The sequence below is a fragment of the Callithrix jacchus genome, chromosome 12, assembly GCF_049354715.1.
Source record: "Callithrix jacchus isolate 240 chromosome 12, calJac240_pri, whole genome shotgun sequence".
NCBI classification, from domain to species: domain Eukaryota; kingdom Metazoa; phylum Chordata; class Mammalia; order Primates; family Cebidae; genus Callithrix; species Callithrix jacchus.
The window spans coordinates 11,312,065-11,335,244 of NC_133513.1; the positions used below are offsets into that span (position 1 = coordinate 11,312,065).

A 23,180-nucleotide genomic window follows, 5' to 3' on the forward strand; every position below is an offset into this window, starting at 1 on the left:
GTTTTCCCAAACTTTAGGCGGAAAGATGTGAAACTCTCTAATTCAGCAGAAACAGATTTCTGTTTGAGCTTCCAAAGTTCTGACAGCCTAACTACTCCACTGTATCAGGAATGTGCAGTCTTAAGTACTGCATCCATACAACCTGAACTTGTCCTAAACACTATCTAGGGGGGAAAAAAAAACAACACTGGGGTTTAGGAAAGAATCATGGTTTGCCAGAGAGAACAAGATCTCTACAGGTATAAAGTTTCTATGATTCAACTCAATAAAGTTTCTTTATACCCCACTATTTCCTAGCACCTTACCAGGTGACCTCATTTTAGATGACCTGTACTATGGCCCAAAAATGTTAACTTTCAACAAGACTCAAGACACCTAACTAATTACTTCTACTTGCTTAGCGATCTGCATGATACACGTTTTCAAGCAAGTCTTATTCTGTTGCTTTTTTTCTATAGCAGTACTAAATGCTGTCACACAGGTTAACTCTCCCAGTTCTATTCAGAAGTCTGTATTAGAGAGCAACAGGCAACAACAGACTTATCACTGTCTACACTCCCCATGCTTCTCCAGCAATACTAAAACCCCTTAGCCAAGAGTGCCTTCTTACGACAGGTCTGGACTGGGGAGATGGTGATCTACCTGTCCACTGGCTGCATCTCTGCTGGTCCCGCCTATTAAAGTGCAAGGGACAACAGGCAGAAGGAAAACTGAGTCTTATGTCTGTCCTCTCCCACAATCTACAGCACACTAGGTAAGAAAGTTGTCAAGGGAGGTGCCAGGTCCCATGAGAACTAACCCAACAATTTCCCACCTTACTTGCTTGTCATGCAGCAAGCAATTAGAAATGTAATAGAATTTTTTTTTTTTTTTGAGATGGAGTCTTGCTCTGTCACCAGGCTGGAACGCAGTGGCACAATCTCAGCTCACTGCAACCTCTGACTACCTGGTTCAAGCAATTCTTCTGCCTCAGCCTCCCGAGTAGCTGGGATTACAGGCATGTGCCACCATGCCCAGCTAATTTTTGTATTTTTAGTAGAGATGGGGTTTAACCACATTGGCCAGGATGGTCTCGATCTCTTTACCTCGTGATCCACCCGCCTCGGCCTCCCAAAGGGCTGGGATTACAGGCCTGAGCCACCACGCCCAGCCTAGAAATGTAGTAGAATTCTTAAGACACAAGAACTTCCTCTTTGACTTCAGAAGAGGAAAAAAACATGTACAACATATAAGTATAAAGTGATATACTCTAACGCTGCAGAAAAATCTGTCATTTTAACACCAATAAGCTCAAACTAACTTTCTGAAAACATTTTCTAGGATGGGTTAGCTGACATTAGTAAGTTCACCCATGTAAGTTCTTAGCTTACATTGTATTAAACATTTCTAGAGCAAGCGGTTACTGTAAAAGACAAAAAACAGTCAATATACTTGGACCTAAACCTAAATGTGAAAAATGGGTCCACAGGCACCCTCTTAACCATTTTCCAAAGAAATATGTTTAAACGGCTTTACCATGCAGAGCTATGGCTTCCCGGAAGGGTTGCAAATCAGTCTCTACAGATGAGCTAGTTTCCGTTGAAGTAGCTCGGTTAGGGGACACTACAGTCAGTCTTGGGGGAGCTCTAGAGTTTCGTGGTGGAGGAACTTTTCCACACAGGAAGCTGATCAAATCTTCTCTACGAATAGTTCTTCTGCGTTTTTTAACCCAAGCCAACACATCCTTATTGCGTCGCTGATAGCCAATCTGAATTCCAATATCAAAACTTCGTTGATGGGTATCCACGCTTTCTGTTAGAAAAAAAGAAAAAGAGAAAATGTGTATCATGATCACTAGAGCCATAATGTATTCCCCTCTAAAGAAAACCATTTTACAAGTTAACCAAAGTGAATACCATGATGTGGCCTCTGACCCCATCAGTATCTACTAAACTGAAATGATTTCAGTCATAATGAAAATGTTACATATGACATTTAATCTTAATGGTCTAAATTCAGTGTTTCTTATACTCCTAGAGCTTGTCTTGTTCTTAAAAAAATTTCTTTTAACATCTGCATTTACCATATCATTGGGAAGATGCCCTCCTACTGACAGATTCAGCACCAACAATCAGGAATATGCTGAAGGCAGCAGCAAACGTTTTAGAATGAAAAATTAATCCTGATTAATTTCAACACTAAGACCAAAGAGCATGGTGGAAACAAAAAGCTTCTTCCATTTCCCTAGGTATATTCTCATTCTGCTTTCAGTTCCCAGCAGCTTCCTGTAACTCAACCATTCCCAACAGATCTCCCAGACTAGACTGCCTACATACACCCCACCTGAGTTTTGGTAAAAATGACCCATACCTTTTAGTGGTTTGATCTAGTTAGAAAAAAAATTGAAAATTGAAGTCACTGCAATTTATTTTTAATTATGCTGCTATGCTTGCACAAAAATCACCAGTATGTCTTTTGTTTTTTTTATTTATATTAAACTAAGATGGGGTTTCACCATGATGGCCCGGGCTGGTCTTGAACTGCTGACCTCAGGTGATCCACCCACCTCGGCCTCCCAAAATGTTAGGATTACAGGCGTGAGCCACCGCTCCTGGCATCTTTTTTTTTTTTTTTTTTTTTAAATTCAGTCTCCATAGAGACTGTCAAAAGTTGCCAATGCTGACTGTATTTAAAGTCGTCATGGAAGGGTGTTGGGAAAAGTTTTCAATTACCAATAATCACACCTTGGATAAACCTCACTGGCTACGATACGGCCACTGCGCAAAGCAGTGTCTTTAATGGAATTCATCCATTGTTACTTTATCCCTGAACCTTTTGTAAAAGCAACAATGCTGTGTACATTACTTTTCGTGGCTTTATTTTAATCTCTTGTCTGCTATGTCTACAATGGACTCTGAAAGGATGAGCAGTAGTCAAACAATGTAAAGCTGTGTTCCAGCAAGAAGACAATCATCCAGACATCACAGAGGATCCCAAGCTGAATTTGCATTATTAAAGAAAATGGCAAGAGGGCAGCAGAATAACCAGAACTTTGTAACAAGGCCTACTCCTTAGCAGACGACAGTATTTATTGATAAACAGAGATACTGTCCACAGAGGATCTTTTCTCTTAAAAATTAATAAAAACAGGACCTGGGATGTTATAAAGAAAAAAAATACTTAAAAAGGACCAGGAGGCCGGCCATGGTGGCTCACCTGAGGTCGTGAGTTCAAGACCAGCCTGACCAACATGGTGAAACCCTGTCTTATTTTCTAAAATTAAAAAGGACCGGGACTAGATTTCAACATCAATTTGGAAACCTGATATGCTATAAAGTGCATTCATAACTTCACATTTATACCCCCATCACAACTTTGAGAAGGTGGATTATAATTTTACAAATATAAAAAGCAACTCAAGAGTGAAGTAACTTCTTCAGTGTCTCAATATCGGTATAATGTAAATCAATAATCTTTATTATTCACTTCTTCATAAACAAAGAAAGTATGAACTCCATTCTGAATGTAAATAGCATTAGAAAGGATCAGCACTTTCCCATCTCTTTGGAAAAAGATTTAGATGAGCCAACCCTAAAAGGGTGGACCACCCAAAGACGACCTTGTGATGCTGTACCTAAAACTTAAATGATTCTGAAAAAGCTGGAGGCATTAAGAGAAATCAACACATTGAGCAACTAAACCTATCTTATCAGACCACAGAAAGGATAAATGTAAAATGTGTGAACCTAGAAACAACCAGGTTTTTAAACCTATCCTACCTAGAATTGCTTTTAATCAAGTTTTTTTTTTTAAATCAAGTTTTAAACGAAGTTTCTGTTTCTAAAGAGAATGAGGATACTTTATTCTTCAAAAGTCAAATGCAGGTAAGCCCAGACCTGAAGAAACATAGGAAAAAAGTCTGAAGCATAGTAAAATGGATACAAGAAACAAGTCTAAAGAATGCTTGGAGAGCACAAAGAAAGATGGCCAGGCGTAGTAGCTCAGGCCTGTAATCCTAGCACTGTGGGAGGCCAAAGTGGGTAGATCACTTTAAGTCAGGAATTAACCATGTTGACTAGCCTGGCCAACACGGTTAATCTCCATCTTTCTCTCTCTCTCTCTCTTTTTTTTTTTTGAGACAGAGTCTCAGTACAGTAGCGTGACCTTGGCTCACTGCAACCTCGGCCACCCAGGTTCAAGCAATTCTGCCTCAGCCTCCAGAGTAGCTGGGACTACAGACGCGCACCACCACACCCAGCCAATTTTTTTGTTGTTGTATTTTTAGTAGAGATGGGGTTTCACTATGTTGGCCAGGATGGTCAGGATCTCTTGACCTAGTGATCTGCCTGCCTCGGCCTCCCAAAGTGCTGGGATTACAGGCGTGAGCCACCGCGCCCGGCCAATCTCCATCTCTACTAAAAATACAAACATTAGGCTGGGTACAGTGTCTCACGCCTGTAATCCCAGCACTTTGGGAGGCCGAGGTGGGCAGATTACCTGAGATCAGGAGTTTGAGACCAGCCTGGCTAACATGGTGAAACACTGTTTCTACTAAAAATACCCCGGGTGTGGTGGCACAGGCCTGTAATCCCAGTTACTCAGGAGGCGGAAACTGCAACGAGCTGAGATCGCGCTGTTGCACTCCAGCCTGGGCAACAAGAGCAAAACTCCCATCTCAAAAAAAGAAAAACCAGCCGAGCATGGTGGTGGTTGCCTGTAATCTCAGCTACTTGGAAGGCTGAGGCAGGAAAATCAGTTGAACCAGGGGTGGAGGTGGAAGGGTGGGGAAGGTTGCAGTGACCTAAAACTGTGCCACGTCCCTCCAGCCAAGGTGAAAGAGTGAGACTCTGTCTCAAAAAAAAGAAAGATGAAGCAGACATGTAAACATACACCTGGCAAACCAAACAGCAAAAGAGAGAAGCTAAACCTGATACAAATCTCAAGAGCCAAAGGGAAGGGGCCACGTGAGGTGGCTTAAAAAAAAACTATCCTGTGAAGAAAGAGCCTGGCCAAGTTTTGGTTTGTTTTGATTTGAAGACACAGGAAGTCCAACAGTCAGATCTGCAAGGGACTAGTTCTTTCATCACAAAATTGAACAACATTGGAATACTCAATAATTACTAGTAGCCTGGCTTAGATATAAGACAGTTATATAACCAGTTGCAAACCTCTTTAAAAAATTACGCAACCGACCAATTATTTCACCTCAAAAATTATGAGATGACCAAGTCTCAACATCAGAACTGTGAGTACAATAAAAGTCGTGCATTTTACAAACACTACCTTACAGACTGGAAGGTACTAGAGGAGAAAAGCAGATACAACATTGAAGGTTTCAGGTATGTTTTTGCACCATCAGGGCATAATGTACTTTTAAACCATTACCACTGTATTTTGAAAACCAAGTCCAATTGCCTTACCACTCAAATTAACCCAACCTCAGTTATTTCCCAGAATACGAAGTCTCATGTAGATGCTGAAGTATTTAAAATAAGAGTCCTTTCTAAATAGCTACCTGATTGAAAATAAACCTTCCTCATACCGCGAGTTAATCAGGAGAGCTGTGTACTTACCAGAGAACTTTAGGCATGACTACATTTTAACGTAATCCCAGGATAATCTAGTGTCCGGTGGATAATCACACACTCACACAAACACAGCCCCTTGAAGGCTCTCAGCCAAACACTGCTCTGAGCACACCCCAATTCTAGAATCATGGGGTTTCAGGCAACTATCCAAGAAAAGCAGAGCGCAGAGGCCGTGGCCAGTCTTGTGTCCAACACTATTTCATCGAAACCAAAGGCACTGTGGAAAAGAGCCACATACTTGAAGGTTAGGCAAACCCCAAGGGTATTGAAATGTCAATCTAACCTCTAACCACAACACATTCATTTCCTTATTCAAAAAAGGAACTAAGGCGGGCGGGGTGGCTTACACATAATCCCAGCACTTTGGGAGGTCAAGGTGGGTGGATCACTTGAGGCCAGGAGTTTGAGATCAGCCTGACCAACATGAACCCCAACCCCGTCTCTACTCAAAATACAAAAATTAGCCAGGCATGGTGGCAGGCACCTGTAATCCCAACTACTCGGGAGACTGAGGCAAGAGAATTGCTTGAGTCTGGGAGGCAGAGGTTGCAGTGAGCCAAGATGGTGCCACAGCATTCCAGCCTGGGTAACAGAGCAAGACTCCATCTCAAAAAAAAAAAAAAAAAGAAAGAAAGAAAAAGAAAAACTGATTCATACATGAGCCATAGATTTCCCATATTTCATATTTTTTTTTTTAAAAAATGCTTTTATATAAACATTTAAAGTTGAATCCAAGAGATTTTAGAAGACAAATTATCCTACCACAATGGGCTGGGGTGGGGGCAGAGGGCAAAGAATTATATTGATTCTGAAGACCAAATGCAGAACTTTCTAACATGACTGCACAAAATTAATCAGATTACACTACTTATACCTTTTGATATACACAAAACCTCATGTAAATTAGAGCAGGCATCCCAAGTTTATAACAAAGAACTGAAGTTCAAAGGGCCTTATGTCCAAAGTTCAGTAACTCAGTTCCTTCTATAACCTATCTCTATCTCAAATGAGAAGCCATCTCTTAATCGTAGACAATCTACAAACCATAAGAACACAATGCTACATCAAAGTAACACTTCTAAAGAAATACTATTGCCTACATAAGATTTAAACTTAAGAATTAAATTTGTACTAGTCAGGCCAGGCGTGGTGGCTCACACATGTAATCCCAACACTCTGGAAGGCAAAGGCAGGAGAATCATGAGGTCAGGAGTTCAAGTCCAGTCTGGCCAACATGGTGAAACCCCATCTCTACTAAAAATACAAAAAATTAGCTGAGCATAGTGGTGGTCACCTGTAATCCCAGCTACTCGGGAGGCTGAGGCAGGAGAATCACTTGAACCCAGGAGGCATAGGTTACAGTGAGCAGAGATCACGCCACTGTACTCCAGCTGGGATGACAGAGACTCCATCTCAAAAATAAATAAAGAAAAAATAAATTTGCACTAGTCAGTCCACCAGAGGGAAATATTTTATTATTTTTTGGAGGAAGGGTAGAGACAGGTCTCACTGTTTCCCAGGCTGATCTCACACTCCTAGCCTCAAGAGATCCTCCTGCCTCAGCCTCCCAAGTGCTGGGACCATAGGTGTGAGCGATGGCACTCCAACCAGTAAAGAAAATGTAATGTTTCTTTAGGAATGTAACAATCTAAGTCATAGCCAAAATAGTTTCCAATGGTATTCCTCAAGGAAGTAGTATCCAAAAATAAGTGCATTCTAGCTGCTTATAGGTTTGCTTAATCTTCACCTAGCAAACAAAACTAAGGACAGGAACCAGGGGGATATTCTTAACCTCCACAGTTTGTTGCCTGCCTGGCATCCAATCCTTGTCCTTCTCTTCCTAAAAGCACTCTAAAACCTAAAAGTTTCTGTTTGGATAGCCTATCACGTTCAGAGAGAAGCTCCCTCCACATTTGCTCAAGGGGTGGAAATATGGCTTAGCCCTCAATTCATCTGCATAACCCCATATACCCATATGACTGGTTGGTTGTTAGTAAGCAAGTGATCCCATTATGGCCAAGAGATGACAGAAGTCATTTTTGGAGTGGCCCTACGATGTGAGCCACAAGCCATTTGCCAACCTAATGAAGACAGTCTGAAGACAAATGTGTGAGTACACATGGGAGAACAGAGCAGGGGAGAGCCTGGGCCACACAATGAAATCAACTTTACTGTTGCCTTTTAAGTCAGAGGGGGCAAATGCATGTCTATACAGCTAAAGCCGGCCTGACTTGTGTTTTCTGATACTTGCAACCAACATATCCTTTCACAGAAAAATTATGCACAGGCCCAGTGCAGCGGCTCTCACTTGTAATCCCAGCACTTTGAGAGGCTGAGGCAGGTAGATCGCTTGAGCTCAGGAGTTTGAGGCCAGCCTGAGCAACATAACAAAACCTCATCTCTACCAAAAATACAAAAGATTAGCTGGGCGTGGTGGTGCATGCCAGCTAGTTGGGTGGCTGAGGTGAAAGGATCACTTGAGCCTGAAAAGTAGAGGTTGCAGTGAGCCGAGACTGCACGACTGCACTCCCACCTGGGTGACAGAATGAGACCCTATCTCAAAAAAAAGGATAAAAATAACAGCTACACGCAAAAAAAAGCAGTTTTCTATAAAAAAATCTATAATCTGCAAACAATATCATGAATGACTATACTGACAAACCTAAAAATTTTTTTCTTTTAAATAAAAAAAAAAAAAAGACATAGGATCTCACTATACCGCCCCAAGCAATCCTCCTGCCTCAGCCTCCCAAAGTGCTGGGATTACAGGCTGGAAAAGTTAAATAGAATTTAATGCTTAGGGTCTCTCACTGTAATCCATACTAAGGTATTTTGAACAAAGTCTCAAACTCAGTAAAATTTTTTACAGCAAAGTGAGTCACAAGCCAGCTCCATCAGTCTCCAGGTGGAATATGATTTCCAGCCATTTGTTTATAAGTCACCTGCCATTTGGTCCTCACATTTACACTTATGCTCAGTTCTCCTTTAGCTTACAAGTCCAAAATGGCCACACTGAAGTGAGACATATAAAGAGGGCTTGGCATTAAGATGTATCAAAAATGAGAACTTAAAGGGCATCAGACTATTTTTCCCATACTCCATTTAGGGAAAGAAGATGAAGGAAAGTACACACAAGAGTTTATTCCAACACAAGAAAAAAAATGAAGACAGAAAAGAAAAATAAACTATTATTACTTTACTTCATTTTAAGCACTGTCCATAGTGACAAAAATCCAAAAAATAGTTAAAACTTGACCACCAACACAATGAATGCCAGTTCACTCACTACGCCAGGCACAAAGCTAAGGGTCTGTGCTATAGTCTGTGGTATTTATCTCTATTTACAGTTAATTCAAACAAGAAACACAATGGTGAAATAAACACCTAGCTTACTGTAGGTCTCCAGGACCATAAAAGAAAGAAGTAACAGAGCCAAGATCTGAAGTCAGGCAATGTGGCAGTAGACTCCAACTCATAATGACACTAGCCCTCTGCAAGCACTGCTAGAGTACAGACCATGCTCAGGGAAATGCTCTTCAAGAAGATAACCAGAAACAATGTTTAGCAATATATCCAGAACTGCATGGAACTAATGCTCAAATACAGTTTCAAAATGCAGAGGCAAAGAAAACAAGCATCAAAGAAGAAAAAGATGAAAAGCTGAAGAACAATTAGAGAAGTGGCTCTATGGGCACAATCAAGCATGGGCTCACACAGCTGCTGGAAAGTGGGATCTCCGACGTAGGGAGCAAACAAAGGCAGGCTTGGCCAAGACTTCCCAGGTAAATATCAACCCTAGCTAGATTAAAAAGATTTTTTTTTTTTACTCCCTTCTGTAGTTGTGGGTATCAAAAAATACACCGATCTAAGGATACCACTGAATATTGAAGAAACACCATCCTCTTTGCACTTATCAAATCAAAAAGCAGCAATCAGGATTTTGGCTTCCTTTTTCTGAAAGGGGAAGAAAAGTCTTACCCCTACTATCTAGAGTATAAGGAATCATCCACTCCATTTTATTGAATTCTTTTTTTTTTCTTGAGACGGAGTTTCCCTCTTGTTACCCAGGCTAGAGTGCAATGGCGCGATCTCGGCTCACTGCAACCTCCGCCTCCTGGGTTCAGGCAGTTCTCCTGCCTCAGCCTCCTGAGTAGCTGGGATTACAGGCATGCGCCACCGTGCCCAGCTAATTTTTTGTATTTTTAGTAGAGATGGGGTTTGTTGACAAGGATGGTCTCGATCTCTTGACCTCGTGATCCACCTGCCTTGGCCTCCCAAAGTGCTGGGATTACAGGCGTGAGCCACCGTGTCTGGTCCATTTTATTGAATTCTATCCTTGCTAAAGGGACAAATTCAACTTACATTTACATTCTCTTCCAAATCTTTCTAGCCACATTCCAAGCAAACCAATGAACTGAATGCTCAACTTTTCAGAAGCCCACTGACAACTAAAAGGGACCCTTCTGCTGGGTTTTTATCTCAATCCTGACCTTGTCAATACTGACCTTCCTAATGAAGGTCAGGATTGAGATAAACACTTAATGAACTTCCTGGTAGTTATTAAGAAGCTAGTAGGAGTGCCAAACTGTCCCCAAGCTGCAAAATAAGCCACTTTTACCTTGCCAGATTAAGTGTTTAATTATACAAAATGCAGGAATGCTGCCTGCTACCCACTTAGAAGTATCTGCCAAATTCCCCCCCCAAATTTATATTCAAGTATTTAATCAGAACTATTCTCATTTAAATTTAGTACTACTTACTGCTGACTGCACTTGTGACACTACCTTGCTAATTTTATTGGTTCTATTTAAGGGAACCAATTATTCCTACAGCTGTATGCCTCTTCTCTAAAGACCACACCCTGAAAAGAAGAAAAAGTGTGAGGCTATCCAGAGTATTAACCACACACTCCTTGAATCAAATAAAATGATACTACACTATTGAATTCCACAAGACACAACTTAGCATTTGTTAGGCAAGAAGGGATGTGTTTTCATTGTACAGAAACAAGATACAAAATCAAACTAATGCAGACTAACAATCTAGTATTTACAATAATCCAAGAATCGTGATATTTAAAATAAAATTCATGTTTGTCAAGTTTTCTGAGCAGGAAAACTAGAAACTGTAACCATTTTTAAATAAAGTAATCAAATTAAAGATTATTTCAGGGTTCAACTGCTGAACCCACCTTCTTACAAAAAAAGTTAGCACTAAAGAAACTGCTAATGGGCCGGGCGCGGTGGCTCACACCTGTAATCCCAACACTTTGGGAGGCTGGGGCAGGTGGATCCCGCGGTCAAGAGACTGAGACCATCCTGGCCAACGTGGTGAAACCCCAGCTAGCTTCGACTGAAAGGGACACAATCTCCAAGCACACAACGGCACCAAATCCAGAGGACACTCACATTTGTACACGGCCTAGGCTAAGAGCTTGGTATATAAAAACAGTAAAAATGTGTTGCCTTCCCCTTCAAGCAAAAAACAACTACTAACAAGAGCAAAACAATAAACAGTGGTACCCCCACACCACAGTAATACTCGCCAATCAAAAGGCAATGAACTATGCACATCTGCAATGCAAACTCGATGGGTAAATCTTATCATAGTAACTGGAAGAAGCCAGACACAAAAGGCTACGAGGACTAGACGGTTCTATTTAGGAAATAATGGAGAAGAAAAAAACAGCAATCAAATCAGTGACTGTTAGGGCTGGAGTGGAGGTGACAGATTTAATCTACTTGTTAGTTAAAAAAAAAAATCAAAGTATACATCCAAAAAGGGTGATTTTACTGTATGTAAACTACACGCCAAGAAACCTTATATTTTTAAATAAAGTATTATTTCAAAATTCCCTTTTTGGACAAAACCAAGAGCCATTCTAAAGAGAATGTTCAAGACCCTCAAGCACGGATGGATGATGCTGAAACAGTTTACTCATTCATAATTTAAGAAACAGCTATAGAGAAATCAAACTTAACCACTGGGCACTATTTAACCATGTTGCCCTTTTTTCAGTATGGTTGGACTACTACTTTAATAGTTCCTCATTCCCTCAAGTAAGTGTTCCTTTTCACCACTTTGTAACCAGTTCTCAAATTACTGTCCCAAAAAAGTGTAGTCTTCTCAAAAAAAATCTCACCGTAAGAGCTATTTTTCCTACAGAATGCTGTGGCCATTTGCACATTCTTATGCAAAAACAGTAACTTGAGAGTCAAGAAGCAGCTTCATAGCCTGTTCCAATCTATACTGGTATTTTTTAAAAGCACAAAAGTCCTTTACTGTTCTGAGCAGCTCTTAAAATGTAGCCTATTCCAACCTACATTGATATTTTTAAAATGCACAAAATTCCATTACTGTTCTGAGCAGCTCTTAAAAAGTCTGAAAGCATTTTAATTTAATCACATTTTTCTTAATATTAACAAAGTCAAACCTTTTTCCTAAAAAACCTTGCCATTACTCGGATCACCTGAGGTCGGGAGTTCAAGACCAGACTGACCAATATGGTGAAACCCCGTCTTTAAGAAAAACAAAAACAAAAAAAACAACCTTGCCATTCCTGCTGAGCAGTCTAGGAAAGAAAACAACAACAAACAAACAAACAAACAAAAAACCTTGCCAAAAAATTCAACCCCAAATTTCCCAATCTAATCAGTAAGGCACAAAATGTAAACCCACCGTTACCATGAGAGCACAAAGGCCAAGAAGGTTTACCAACACATCTTCATGTCATCACAAAGCGGGGAATTAACTCCAGAAAGGCACCCTCATAAAACACAAACCGATGGACAAAACTCTCATCAAAGCTCCTGCCGGCAACTTATACCCAAATATAGGATCGTTTTGACAGAAAACACTTGATGGAATTGCTAGAGAAAAGCACTCATGCACGTCCAATTAGCAAGCTTTCAAGCACTTCAACGCCATCAGACTGCCACACTCTCAAATGCCTAACTCAAGAATCTTCTCTATAAAGTTCGCCCCATCTCCAACTGTGGTACAAAAAACATCAACTCTTCTCTCAGTCTTTTCCAGAGGGAAGAAAGGCTTCAAGTTCAAGGCCTCTCAACCCGGGCACTACTGACTTTACGGGTAGCACAATTCTTCGCTGAGGCGGTAGTGGGGGGCTTGGGCACTGCAGGACCTTTAGCAGCCTCTATCTACTGGGTGCCAACAGCAGTCCCCTCTCGGAGAAGACAACCAAAAATGTCCCCAGGCGTTGCCATCTGTGGGGGGGGGGGAGGTGTCAAAATCGCCTCCGGATCTAGCTAGAGCACCGCCGGGATTCTCAAGTTGCAACGTATTCAAGATTAGCAGCTGGGTTGGGGAGCAGAAAACACACTTGGAACGCAGGGCAGACACCCTGACGCAGGCGGCCCTTCCCTGAATCGGCAATGCAGCAAGGTTATCTTTACCTTTGTAGAGGTTGGTGACGGCGGTGGCTGCGTTTTGGAAGGGGACCCAGAGAGAAAGTCCTGGCTGCTGACACACTCGGTCTGAAAAGCAAGCCCAAAAAAAAAAAAGAAAGAAAGAAAGAAAAAAACACACACATAGAAAGAGAAAGAAACAGAAAAAGAATGTTATTTGGGCGTCAATCATTCCAAAACGGCCATATTAGGTTTCGCCATTTTGTTCAAGGGTTTCGGGATCCCAAACCCAGTGGAAAAACGGAGGGTAGGGGCGATCGAGGCGGAGAGAAAGGGAAGCCGTAGGGCTCAGGGGCGCAGATCAGGGACGATCGGCGGCGCAGGGAGGCGCCCCCCCTCGGAGTCCCCGCCCCGAGGCCGGCTCGGGGCACAATGGGGCCGCCCCGCCGTCTCCCTTCGCCATTTTGTGACCGGGGGCTCCTCCCCTCCCCCTGCCGGGCCGAGGGGAACACCCGGCGGCCGGACCCGGAGAGCGGGGTCCTAGGACGGCACCAAAGCGGGACTCCCCCGACGCCGGCCCCGGCCTGCCCCCGGCCGCGCCTGCCCCCCAACCCTGGACCTCCCTCCCGCGGCGCCATCTTTCGAGGAGGGGGCGACTGGGCCGCGGCGCCACCGGCCAGGATCCCTGAGGCCGCCGCCGTCGCAGCCCCCAGAAGCGGCCGCTGAGCCTACAAGGCCCGGCCCAGGTGGGGGCGGCCAGGCGGCACCAAGATGGCGGCGGCGGCCTCACCTTTGTAGAGCTGAGCGACGGCGGTGGCCGAGTTCTGGAAGAGGTGCCACAGCTTCTGCTGCTTGTGTTCGGGCTGCGCGGCGGCCGCTGCCTCCTCCTGCAGCTCGGGTGGCAGCTGCTCGTCCTGCTCGGCCTCGGCCAGGCACTGCCGCTCCCACTTGGAGAACCAGTGCTCGGGCCCGTGCTCTTGGATCTCGGCCTCGCCCTCCTCCTTCCGCTCCTCCATCCTCCGCGGCCTCCCGCGGCCTCTCCGCCGCCGCCGCCGCGTCCTTCTCAGGTGGGGCCCCCGCGGGAGCGTCGTCGTCGAACGGCCCGGCGACAGGGCCTGGCGGCCGACAGCGCCTTCTCCTTGCACCGACCCAGGCCTCCAGTACCCCGACGGCCGGCTAGCCCCGCCCCGCTGCCCAGCGCAACCAGGGACGACCCCCGCCCCAGGCCTTCCCACCCCCGGGCCCGACCGAAGGTCGCCCCGGACCAGATGACCGCTGCCGCCCCTCGCCTCGCCCTCCGGAGCCGATCTAACGCTCCCTCATGGCGCAGCGGCCTCCCCAATGCCGCTGCCGCTGACCGCCGAGCCCTCCACGCAGTCCAGCCTGCGCCGCCGAGCCCACCCCAAAGACTGAACGACGTCGTCGCCGCCGCCGCCGCCAACGACGCCTCTGCGGCTGCTGGTCCCCGCCCTCCCCCGCCCACAAGCTATCTTGAGAAGCGCCGCCCACTGGGCCTGAGCTCCCCAGCCTGGTTGGGGCGCGGCCGTTCCAAGGGCCCCTATTGGTCGGATGTGACCGGTTCCGCGTGCCGGCTTCTGAAAACAGCGTCGTGATTGCTTGGTTTCTCGTACTGTCTGCCTGAAGTAACCAATGGGCTGGGGGAAGGGAGTAAATGTCAGGAAGGATGAAGAGGGAGGGGGAAGAGCTAGCAGTGGTGGCATCCGAGCCAAGTTGGGGGCGGGGTGGGGGGTGGGGTTGTGGAATCGAGAGCATGCGCATGCGCACTTGCTCGCTACCCGCGAGCTCTGGGCAGACCAGTGAGGATCACGTGACAAAACCCATCAACCGCACCCCACGGGAGCTTTTCCGGCGTTTACAGGCCCTGGGGTATGCGAAATCAAGTGCGGCAGCTGTGCCGTGGACTTGGAGAGGTGTGGTGGGTGGCTGCGTGCTTACTCCAGCACCTGGGACTCCCAAAGGGAGGAGGGAAGTAGAGAAAGTGAATAAAACCCCCAACTCCGAGTTTGCAAAGAGTTTTTCTATTCTTTTGAGTACCCCAACTCTTTATTTTGAGACGGCGGTCTCGCTACATTGTCAAGGCTGGTCTGGACTCCTGGCCTCAAGCGATCCTCTCGCCTCGGCCTCCCAAGGCGCTGGGATTTAGAGGCTTGAGCCATCGCGCCCGGCACAGAGTCTCATTTCTTAAATGGGCAAATCGAGTGTCAGAGCCAAAGAAAGGCTTACGAATTGGGAAGTCGGCTCAGCGGCCCCTGCGCCCTGACCCCCCCCTCCCGGGACATTGCGCTTTGGGTGGACATGACCTCGACGACCACCTTGCCGCCCGCAGAGCCGAGGATAACCCGACGGGCGAGGCTGCGGAGGGCCCGCACACATCTTCGTCTTCGCGCTCCCGGTGGCCCCCGCACCTGTCCCGAAAAGCACACTCCCTGGCCACGTGCACGCCCGGCGTCACGCACCAGCCCCTGCCTCCCCCTGCCGGAACCCGCGGGGCGGCGGCTACCCCGCAGGGCGGGATCTCTGGGCGCCCCTGCGGCTGCGCGCCCCCTTCCCCTGCTGGAGCTTCCCCGGGATCTGGCGCCCGGGAGAAGGCAGCCACGCAGGCAGGTGGTGACCGCACAGAGGCAAAACCCACCATCCCGACCTACACTCCCACGGCTGGCACCAGCTGGCCTGGAGCCGCGGAGGGGGCCGGCCAGGGGCAGCGTCGTTTCAAATCAGCAAGGCAGATTTGAAAATCTCCCCCACCCCACCGTGGCCTGCAAACTCCGTGGCTCTGGCGCCTCTCACACAAAACCTTAGCCGGCTCATGCCCTGCCCCCCAACCTGACACACACACACACACACACACACACACACACACACTTGCCTTATTTCTCTGGGACACCAGGCTCTTTCCTGCCCCGGTCTGCTCTCTGGAAACTTTTCCTCCTCTTTCCTCAGATAGCTCCCGTTTAGGAAGCCTACTAGGACAAGCCTAAAGTAGCACCCACCACACTCTTTCCTATTGTTTGGTAATATTTTTTAATAGCATCAGTCACTATCTAAAATGCTATATTAGGCCGGGCGCGGTGGCTAAAAACATAGTTCCAATTGCAGGGAAGAATATAAAGTGAAAAGCAAACAAAAGTCATTCTACCTACCTCATTCTACATCCTCCCAATCCTATTCCCAAGAAATAATTTGTTACCTTTCAAAATGGAGTTACGTGTACGTCAAGTGTGTATGTATGTGTGTACCTCTATATGGGTATGTCCCTTTTTAAGGAAAAAAAGGTGATTTTATGTATACTGTCCTACAAACCTTTTTCCCTTAACATAATTTGGATGTCTCCACATTGGGACCTAAAGGCTTATTTATTTTTAAAATATTGCAAAGAATTTTATTGTATGGATTCCCTACAAAGTATTTAACAGGGACCCTATTAATACAGATTTAAGTTATGACCAATCTTTGGCTATTATAAGCAATGCCGTAATGAACATCTTATACATACATACTGCAGTGAACAGCCTTGCATGTATACATATGTGTATGCAAACATATATCCTCAGAAATAGTATTTTAGAGTCACAAAGTATATGAGTTAAATATTTTATGAGGCTAGGTGTGGTGGCTCACACCTATAATCTCAGTAATTTGGGAGGCCAAGGCAAGGGGATTGCTTGAACTCAAGAATTCAAGACCAGCCTGGGCAGCGTGGTGAAACCCTGTATCTACTAAAAAATACAAAACTTAGCTAGGCATGGTGGTACGCACCTGTAGTTCCAGCTACTCAGTAGGCTGAGGTGGGAGGATCACTTGAGCCCAGAAGGCGTAGGTTGCAGTGAGCTGAGATCGTGCCACTGCACTCCAGCCTGGGTGACAGAGTGAGACCCCATCTTGATCAGTCAGTCAATAAAACTACCTGCTGAAGTGTAGGACCAATGGTTGTTGATATGTCAATTTCTACATTTCTGCATTCTGCAGTAGCAGGTGAGAAGTCCAGGCCTGTCCATGTAGGTATGACAAAGGAAAGAACAACACAACTGGATCATTTTGCTGCCTCCAGGCCCTGTTTCAAAAGCCACACACCGCTTTGGACAGTCCAGCCTGGGTTTCAAGTTTTTAAAAAATTAAGGCTGCTCTCATTCTCCTTCATGTAATTCAGATACTGTTCCAGAAGCTTCTGACCTTTTCTTGTGACAACATAATATTTCAGCCATAGATAGATACAAAAAGGAATGATACTGAATTGCATAAATGCTGGATCTATAATAAATGTTTGTTAGCAAAGACCCTCTAAAGAAAAAGGAACGAATATTGAAAAGTATCACCTATCTCCTGGATTTCCATGACTCTGAGCTTTATTTTAACCTCTAAGAGTTTCTTTTTATTGTTGTTTTGAGACAAAGTTTCACTCTGTCTCCCAGGCTGGAGTGCCTTGGCAGGATCTCAGCTCACTGCAACCTCCACCTCATGTGTTCAAGCCATTCTGCCTCAGCCTCCTGAGTAGCTGAGACCAGAGGTGTGCACCGCCATACCCAGATAAGTTTTTGTATTTTCTGTAGAGACAGTTTTGCAATGTTGTCCAGGTTGATCTCCAATTCCTGGGTCAAGCAATCTTCCCACCTCAGCCTCCCGGGTAACTGGGACTACAGGCACATGCTACCATGCCTGGCTAATTGTTGTATTTTTTTTTCTATTTATTTATTTATTTTTTGAGACAGGGTTTCACCATGGTCTGGATCTCTTGACCTCATGATCCGCCTGCCTCGGCCTCCAAAAGTGCTGGGGTTACAGGCGTGAGCCACCGCGCCCGGCCCTAATTGTGTTTTTTTGTAAAGACGGGGTTTTTGGCCGGGCGCAGTGGCTCAAGCCTGTAATCCCAGCACTTTGGGAGGCTGAGGCAGGTGGATCATGAGATCAAAAGATCGAGACCATCCTGGTCAACATGGCGAAACCCCGTCTCTACTAAAAATATAAAAAATTAGCACGGTGGTGCGTGCCTGTAATCCCAGCTACTCAGGAGGCTGAGGCAGGAGAACTGCCTGAACCCAGGAGGCGGAGGTTGCGGTGAGCCGAGATCACGCCAAGCCGAGATCACGCCATTGCACTCCAGCCTGGGTAACAACAGCGAAACCCTGTCTCAAAAAAAAAAAAAAAAAAAAAAAAAAAAAAAGACGGGTTTTTGCAGGGTTGCCCAGGCTGGTTTCCAACTCCTGAACTTAAGCAATCCTTCTGCCTCAGCCTCCCAAAGTGCTGGGATTACAGGTGTGAACCACCACGCCTAACCCACCTTGAAGAGTTTCTGAATTCTGAATTGACAGTCTTAGAGCCCTTAAGCTATTATTCAATATCTTATTATCTTCTTATTCACGGGTACCTTGTAATCAATGCCACTTGGAATGGAAGAATGTCAAATGACAATGCACGAAACATATTATGACCAGTAGTCAGCAAATGGAAGACCTTGTCAATGTGGAGATTCTCTCCAATGCCACCTACTCCTCAGTTTAAAGATCAAACCTCTAAGAGATGCTTATGGTGGGGAGAATGGAAAAAAAAAAAAAAAAGATCAAACCCTGTAACCTGGATGTCGTGGCTGAGGGCCTGTAATCCCAGCACTTTGGTAGGCTGAGGCAGGTAGATCACCTGAGGTCAGGAGTTCAAGACCAATCTGGGCAACATGGTAAAACCCTGTTTCTACTGAAAATACAAACATTAGCCTCGCATGGTGGTGCACACCTGTAATTCCAGCTACTCAGGAGGCTGAGGGAGGAGAATCGCTTGAACCCAGGAGCAGAGGTTACAGTGACCCAAGATCACAGAATGAGACTCTGTCTTATTAAAAATTAAAAATTAAGGCCGGGCATGGTGGCTCAAGCCTGTAATCCCGGCACTTTGGGAGGCCGAGGTGAGTGGATTACCTGAGGTTAGGAGTTCAAGACCAGCCTGACCAATGAGGTGAAACCCCGTCTCTTAAAAAAAAAAAAAAAAAGTCAGGCGTGGTGTCTCAAGCCTGTAATCCCAGCACTTTGGGAGGCTGAGGCAGGTGGATCACGAGGTCAAGAGATCAAGACCATTCTGGTCAACATGGTGAAACCCCGTCTCTACTAAAAATACAAAAAATTAGCTGGGCATGGTGGCGTGTGCCTGTAATCCCAGCTACTCAGGAGGCTGAGGCAGGAGAACTGCCTGAACCCAGGAGGCAGAGGTTGCGGTGAGCCGAGATCGTGCCATTGCACTCCAGCCTGGGTAACAAGAGCAAAACTCTGTCTCAAAAAATAAATTAATTAAAAAAAAAAACAAAAAAAAAACCTTATGAGATTCTGAATCAAGTGATCGCACTGCCCTTAATGACATTAGAATGATTCACATTTCAAGCAGCGGATTTTTATACAATTGTAAGAACAGCCATGAAAATTTGTTGCATTCCTTTAATATTTTTTTGCACTTGTTAAATTGTGAGAGAAATACACAAATTAAAAATTAAAAATAGCTGGGCACAGTGGCTCACACCTGTAATACCAGCACTTTGGGAGACCAAGGCAGGTGGATCACCTGAGGTCGGGAGTTCGAGACCAGCCTGATAAACATGAAGAAACCCAGTATCTACTAAAAATACAAAATTAGCAGGGCATGGTGGTGGGCACCTGTCATCCCAGTGACTTGGGAGGCTGAGGCAGAAGAATTGCTTGAACCCAGGAGGTGGAGGTTGCTATGAGCCCAGATTGCACCATTGCACTCCAGCCTGGGCAACAAGAGCAAAACTCCGTCTCAAAAAAAAAAATTAAAAATTAAAAATAGGCCAGGCATAGTTACTCAGGCCTGTAATTCCAGCACTCTGGGAGGCTGAGGCAGGAGGATCACTTACATTCAGAAGTTTGAGACCAGCCTGGGAAACATAGGGAGACCCAGACTACACAAAAATCAAAAATTAGCTGAGTGTGGTGGTGCTCACCTGTACTCCCAGCTACTTGAGAGCCTGCTGCAGGAGAATCATTTGAGCCCAGGAGTTCAAAGCCAACCTGGACAACATAGCAAGACCCCATCTCAAATAAATAAATAAAAATAAAGATTATAAGAATGAAGGGAGGCCGGGCGTAGTGGCTCATGCCTATAATCCCAGCACTTTGGGAGGCCGAGGTGGGTGGATCACAAGGTCAAGAGATCAAGACCATCCTGATCAACAAGATGAAACTCCATTTCTACTAAAAATACAAAAATTAGCTGGGCATGGTGGTGTGCACCTGTAGTCCCAGTTACTCGGGAGGCTGAGGCAGGAGAATTGCTTGAACCTAGGAGGCGGAGGTTGCGGTGAGCTGAGATCATGCCATTGCATTCCAGTCTGGGTAACAACGGTGAAACTCCGTTTCAAAAAAAAAGAAGGGAATTCATATCTGCCTACTCTGAAACAGATTCTCTTCACATACATTTATTGATTTGTAATTCAGGTAGCCTACAGTTCACCTATTAAAGTATATGATTCAGTGGTTTTAAGTATATTCACAGTTATGCAACCATCCCCACTATCTCATTACAGAACACTCTCATCACCCTTATAAGAAGCCTCTCCATGTTAGCAGTCACTCCCCATTACCCTCCTTTGAGCCCTCGGCAAACACTGATTGCTTTTGCTCTCTTTGGATTTGCCTATACTGGACATTTAATATGAATTAGATTATAAAATATTTGAACTTTTGTTTCTGGCTTCTTTCACCTAACATAGTTTTTCCAAGGTTCTTCTTTGTCATATATCAGTATTTTATTTCTTTTTATGGCCACAGAGTATTAAAATATCTCATTTTTCATTACATATATGCATACACATACATGCACCACATTTTATCCAATCATCAGTGGATGAAGACTTATCCAATTTTCGACTATTATGAATAACGTGGTTATGCTATTCACATACAAGTTTTGTGTGAATATATGTTTCCATTTCTCCTGGCTATACACCTAGAAGCAAAATTGCTGGGTCACAGCGTAACGCTATATTTAACTCATTGAAAAACTGCCAAACTGTTATGCAAAATAGCTGCACTAGTTTACATTTCCACTAGCAGTTCACAGGGGTTGCGATTTCTCCACATCCTTGAGTCTAGCTCTGTGGCCAGGCTGGAGTACAGTGGCGTTATCTCCGCTCACTGCAACCTCCACCTCTCAGATTCAAGCGATTATCCTGCCTCAGCCTCCCAAGTAGATGAGATTACAGGAGCACAGCACCATGCCAGGCTAATTTTTGTATTTCTTTAGTAGAGACAGGGTTTCACCATGTTGGACAGGCTGGTCTTGAACTCATGGAGTTGTGATCTGCCTGCCTCTGCCTCACAAAGTGCTGGCATTACAGGCATGAGCCACCATGCCTGGCTTTTTTTTTTTTTTTTTTTTGAGGCGGAGTTTCGCTCTTGTTACCCAGGCTGGAGTGCAATGGCGCGATCTTGGCTCACCGCAACCTCCGCCTGCTGGGTTCAGGCAATTCTCCTGCCTCAGTAGCTGGGATTACAGGCGTGCGCCACCATGCCCAGCTAACTTTTTGTATTTTTAGTAGAGACGGGGTTTCACCATGTTGACCAGGATGGTCTCGATCTCTTGACCTTGTGATCTACCCGCCTCGGCCTCCCAAAGTGCTGGGATTACAGGTGTGAGCCACCGTGCCCGGCCTTTTTTTTTTTTTTTGAGACAAGGTCTTGCTCTATTTTGAAGGCTGGAGTGCAGTGGCTATTCACAGGAGCAATCCCACTACTGATCAGCATGGGCGTTTTGACCCGCTTTGTTTCTGACCTGGCACCCTCATCCTTAGGCACAGGCCATCCTCCTGCTTCAGCCTCCTGAGTAAGTGGGACCACAGACATACACACCACCACAACCAGCGCCTGTCCTTTTTATTATAGCTATCCTAGTGGGTGTGATGTAGTATCTCACCGTGGTTTTAATTTGCAATTCCCTGTTGACTAATCATGCTGAGCATTTCTTCATATAATTATTGGCCATTTGTTTATCTTCTTTGAAAAACTGTCTATTCAGGCCAGGTGTGGTGGCTCATACCTGTAATCCCAGCAATTTGGGAGGCCAAGGTGAGAGGATCACTTGAGGTCAGGAGTTTGAGACCAGCCTAGCCAACATGTTGAAATCCCATCTGTACTAAAACTACAAAACATAGCCAGGGGGCATGGCATGAGTCTGTCATCACAGTTACTCAGGAGGTAAGGGCAGGAGAATCACTTGAACCTGGGATGTGGAGGTTGTAGTGAGCGGGGATTCTGTCACTGCACTCTAACCTGGGACACAGAGCAAGACTGTCTCCAAAAAAAAAAGGCCGCGGGCATGGTGGCCTGTAATCCAAGCACTTTGGAGGCCAAGGCAGGTGGATCACCGGAGGTCAGGAGTTCAGGACCAGCCTGATGGACATGGTGAAACCCTGTCTTAAAAAAAAATAATAAATAAATAAATAAAAGAAAAAGAAAAAAGGAATGTCTATTCATGTCTTGCACTCATTTTTAATTGGGTTGTCTTTTTATTATTGAGTTATTATTCTACATAATAGTCTCATCAGATATAGGATTTGCAAATATGTTCTCCCATTCTGCGAATTGTCTTTTCAATGTAATATTGATGCTGTCCGTTGAAGCACAAAAAGTTTTTGGGCTGGATGTGGTGGCTCATCCCTGTAATCCCAGCACTTTGGGAGGCCGAGATGGGTGGATCACCTGAGGTCAGGAGTTCGAGACCAGCCTGGCCAACATGGTGAAAACCTGTCTCTACTAAAAATACAAAAATTAGCCAGGCAAGGTGGTACTTGTACCTGTAATTCCAGCTACGCGGGAGGCTGAGGCAGGAGAATCACTTGAACCTGGGAGGCAGAGGTTGCAGTGAACTGAGATCACGCCACTGCACTCCAGCCTGGGTGACAAGAGTGAAACTCTGTCTCAAAAAACAAAAACAAAAAACCCACAGCTTGTGGAAAGGAGGCACAGAATTAAAGTTCAGGCAGTCCATCCCCAGAAGGCAAGGAAAGCAGGAAGGGGACAACTTTGGGAGAGGGCCACTTGGAGAGGAACAAATCCACCATTGTCATGGTGAAGTCTCATATTCCTAGTCGACAGTCGGATCTCTCAGCAAGCCATGAGTATGACGTGAATCTGAGGCTGAGCAGAATGCCTTCCTCTAGGGAACTCTTCCAAAGTCAAAAGAATGGGCTCCAAAGTAATCTAGAAGTGGCTGCAGAATACAGTAAGTG

General features: G+C 45.2%; 1 protein-coding gene and 1 non-coding gene across 2 annotated transcripts in view; both read right to left on the reverse strand.

Moving 5' to 3' along the window:
• HAPSTR1 (HUWE1 associated protein modifying stress responses) overlaps positions 1-14,349 on the reverse strand; it is a 29,706-nt gene extending 15,357 nt beyond the window's left edge. The window contains exons 1-3 of the mRNA XM_002755881.5: positions 13,725-14,349; positions 12,983-13,063; positions 1,516-1,791 (exon numbers count right to left, since the gene is read on the reverse strand). Of these exons, the coding sequence (XP_002755927.1) occupies positions 1,516-1,791; positions 12,983-13,063; positions 13,725-13,950 (583 nt within the window). The 5' untranslated portion in view covers positions 13,951-14,349. The remainder of the gene's footprint in view (positions 1-1,515; positions 1,792-12,982; positions 13,064-13,724) is intronic.
• LOC118146457 (U4 spliceosomal RNA) lies at positions 2,628-2,768 on the reverse strand. The gene has a single exon (XR_004732320.1). It is a non-coding gene; the product is annotated as a U4 spliceosomal RNA (small nuclear RNA).
• Positions 14,350-23,180: the final 8,831 nt, after the last annotated feature.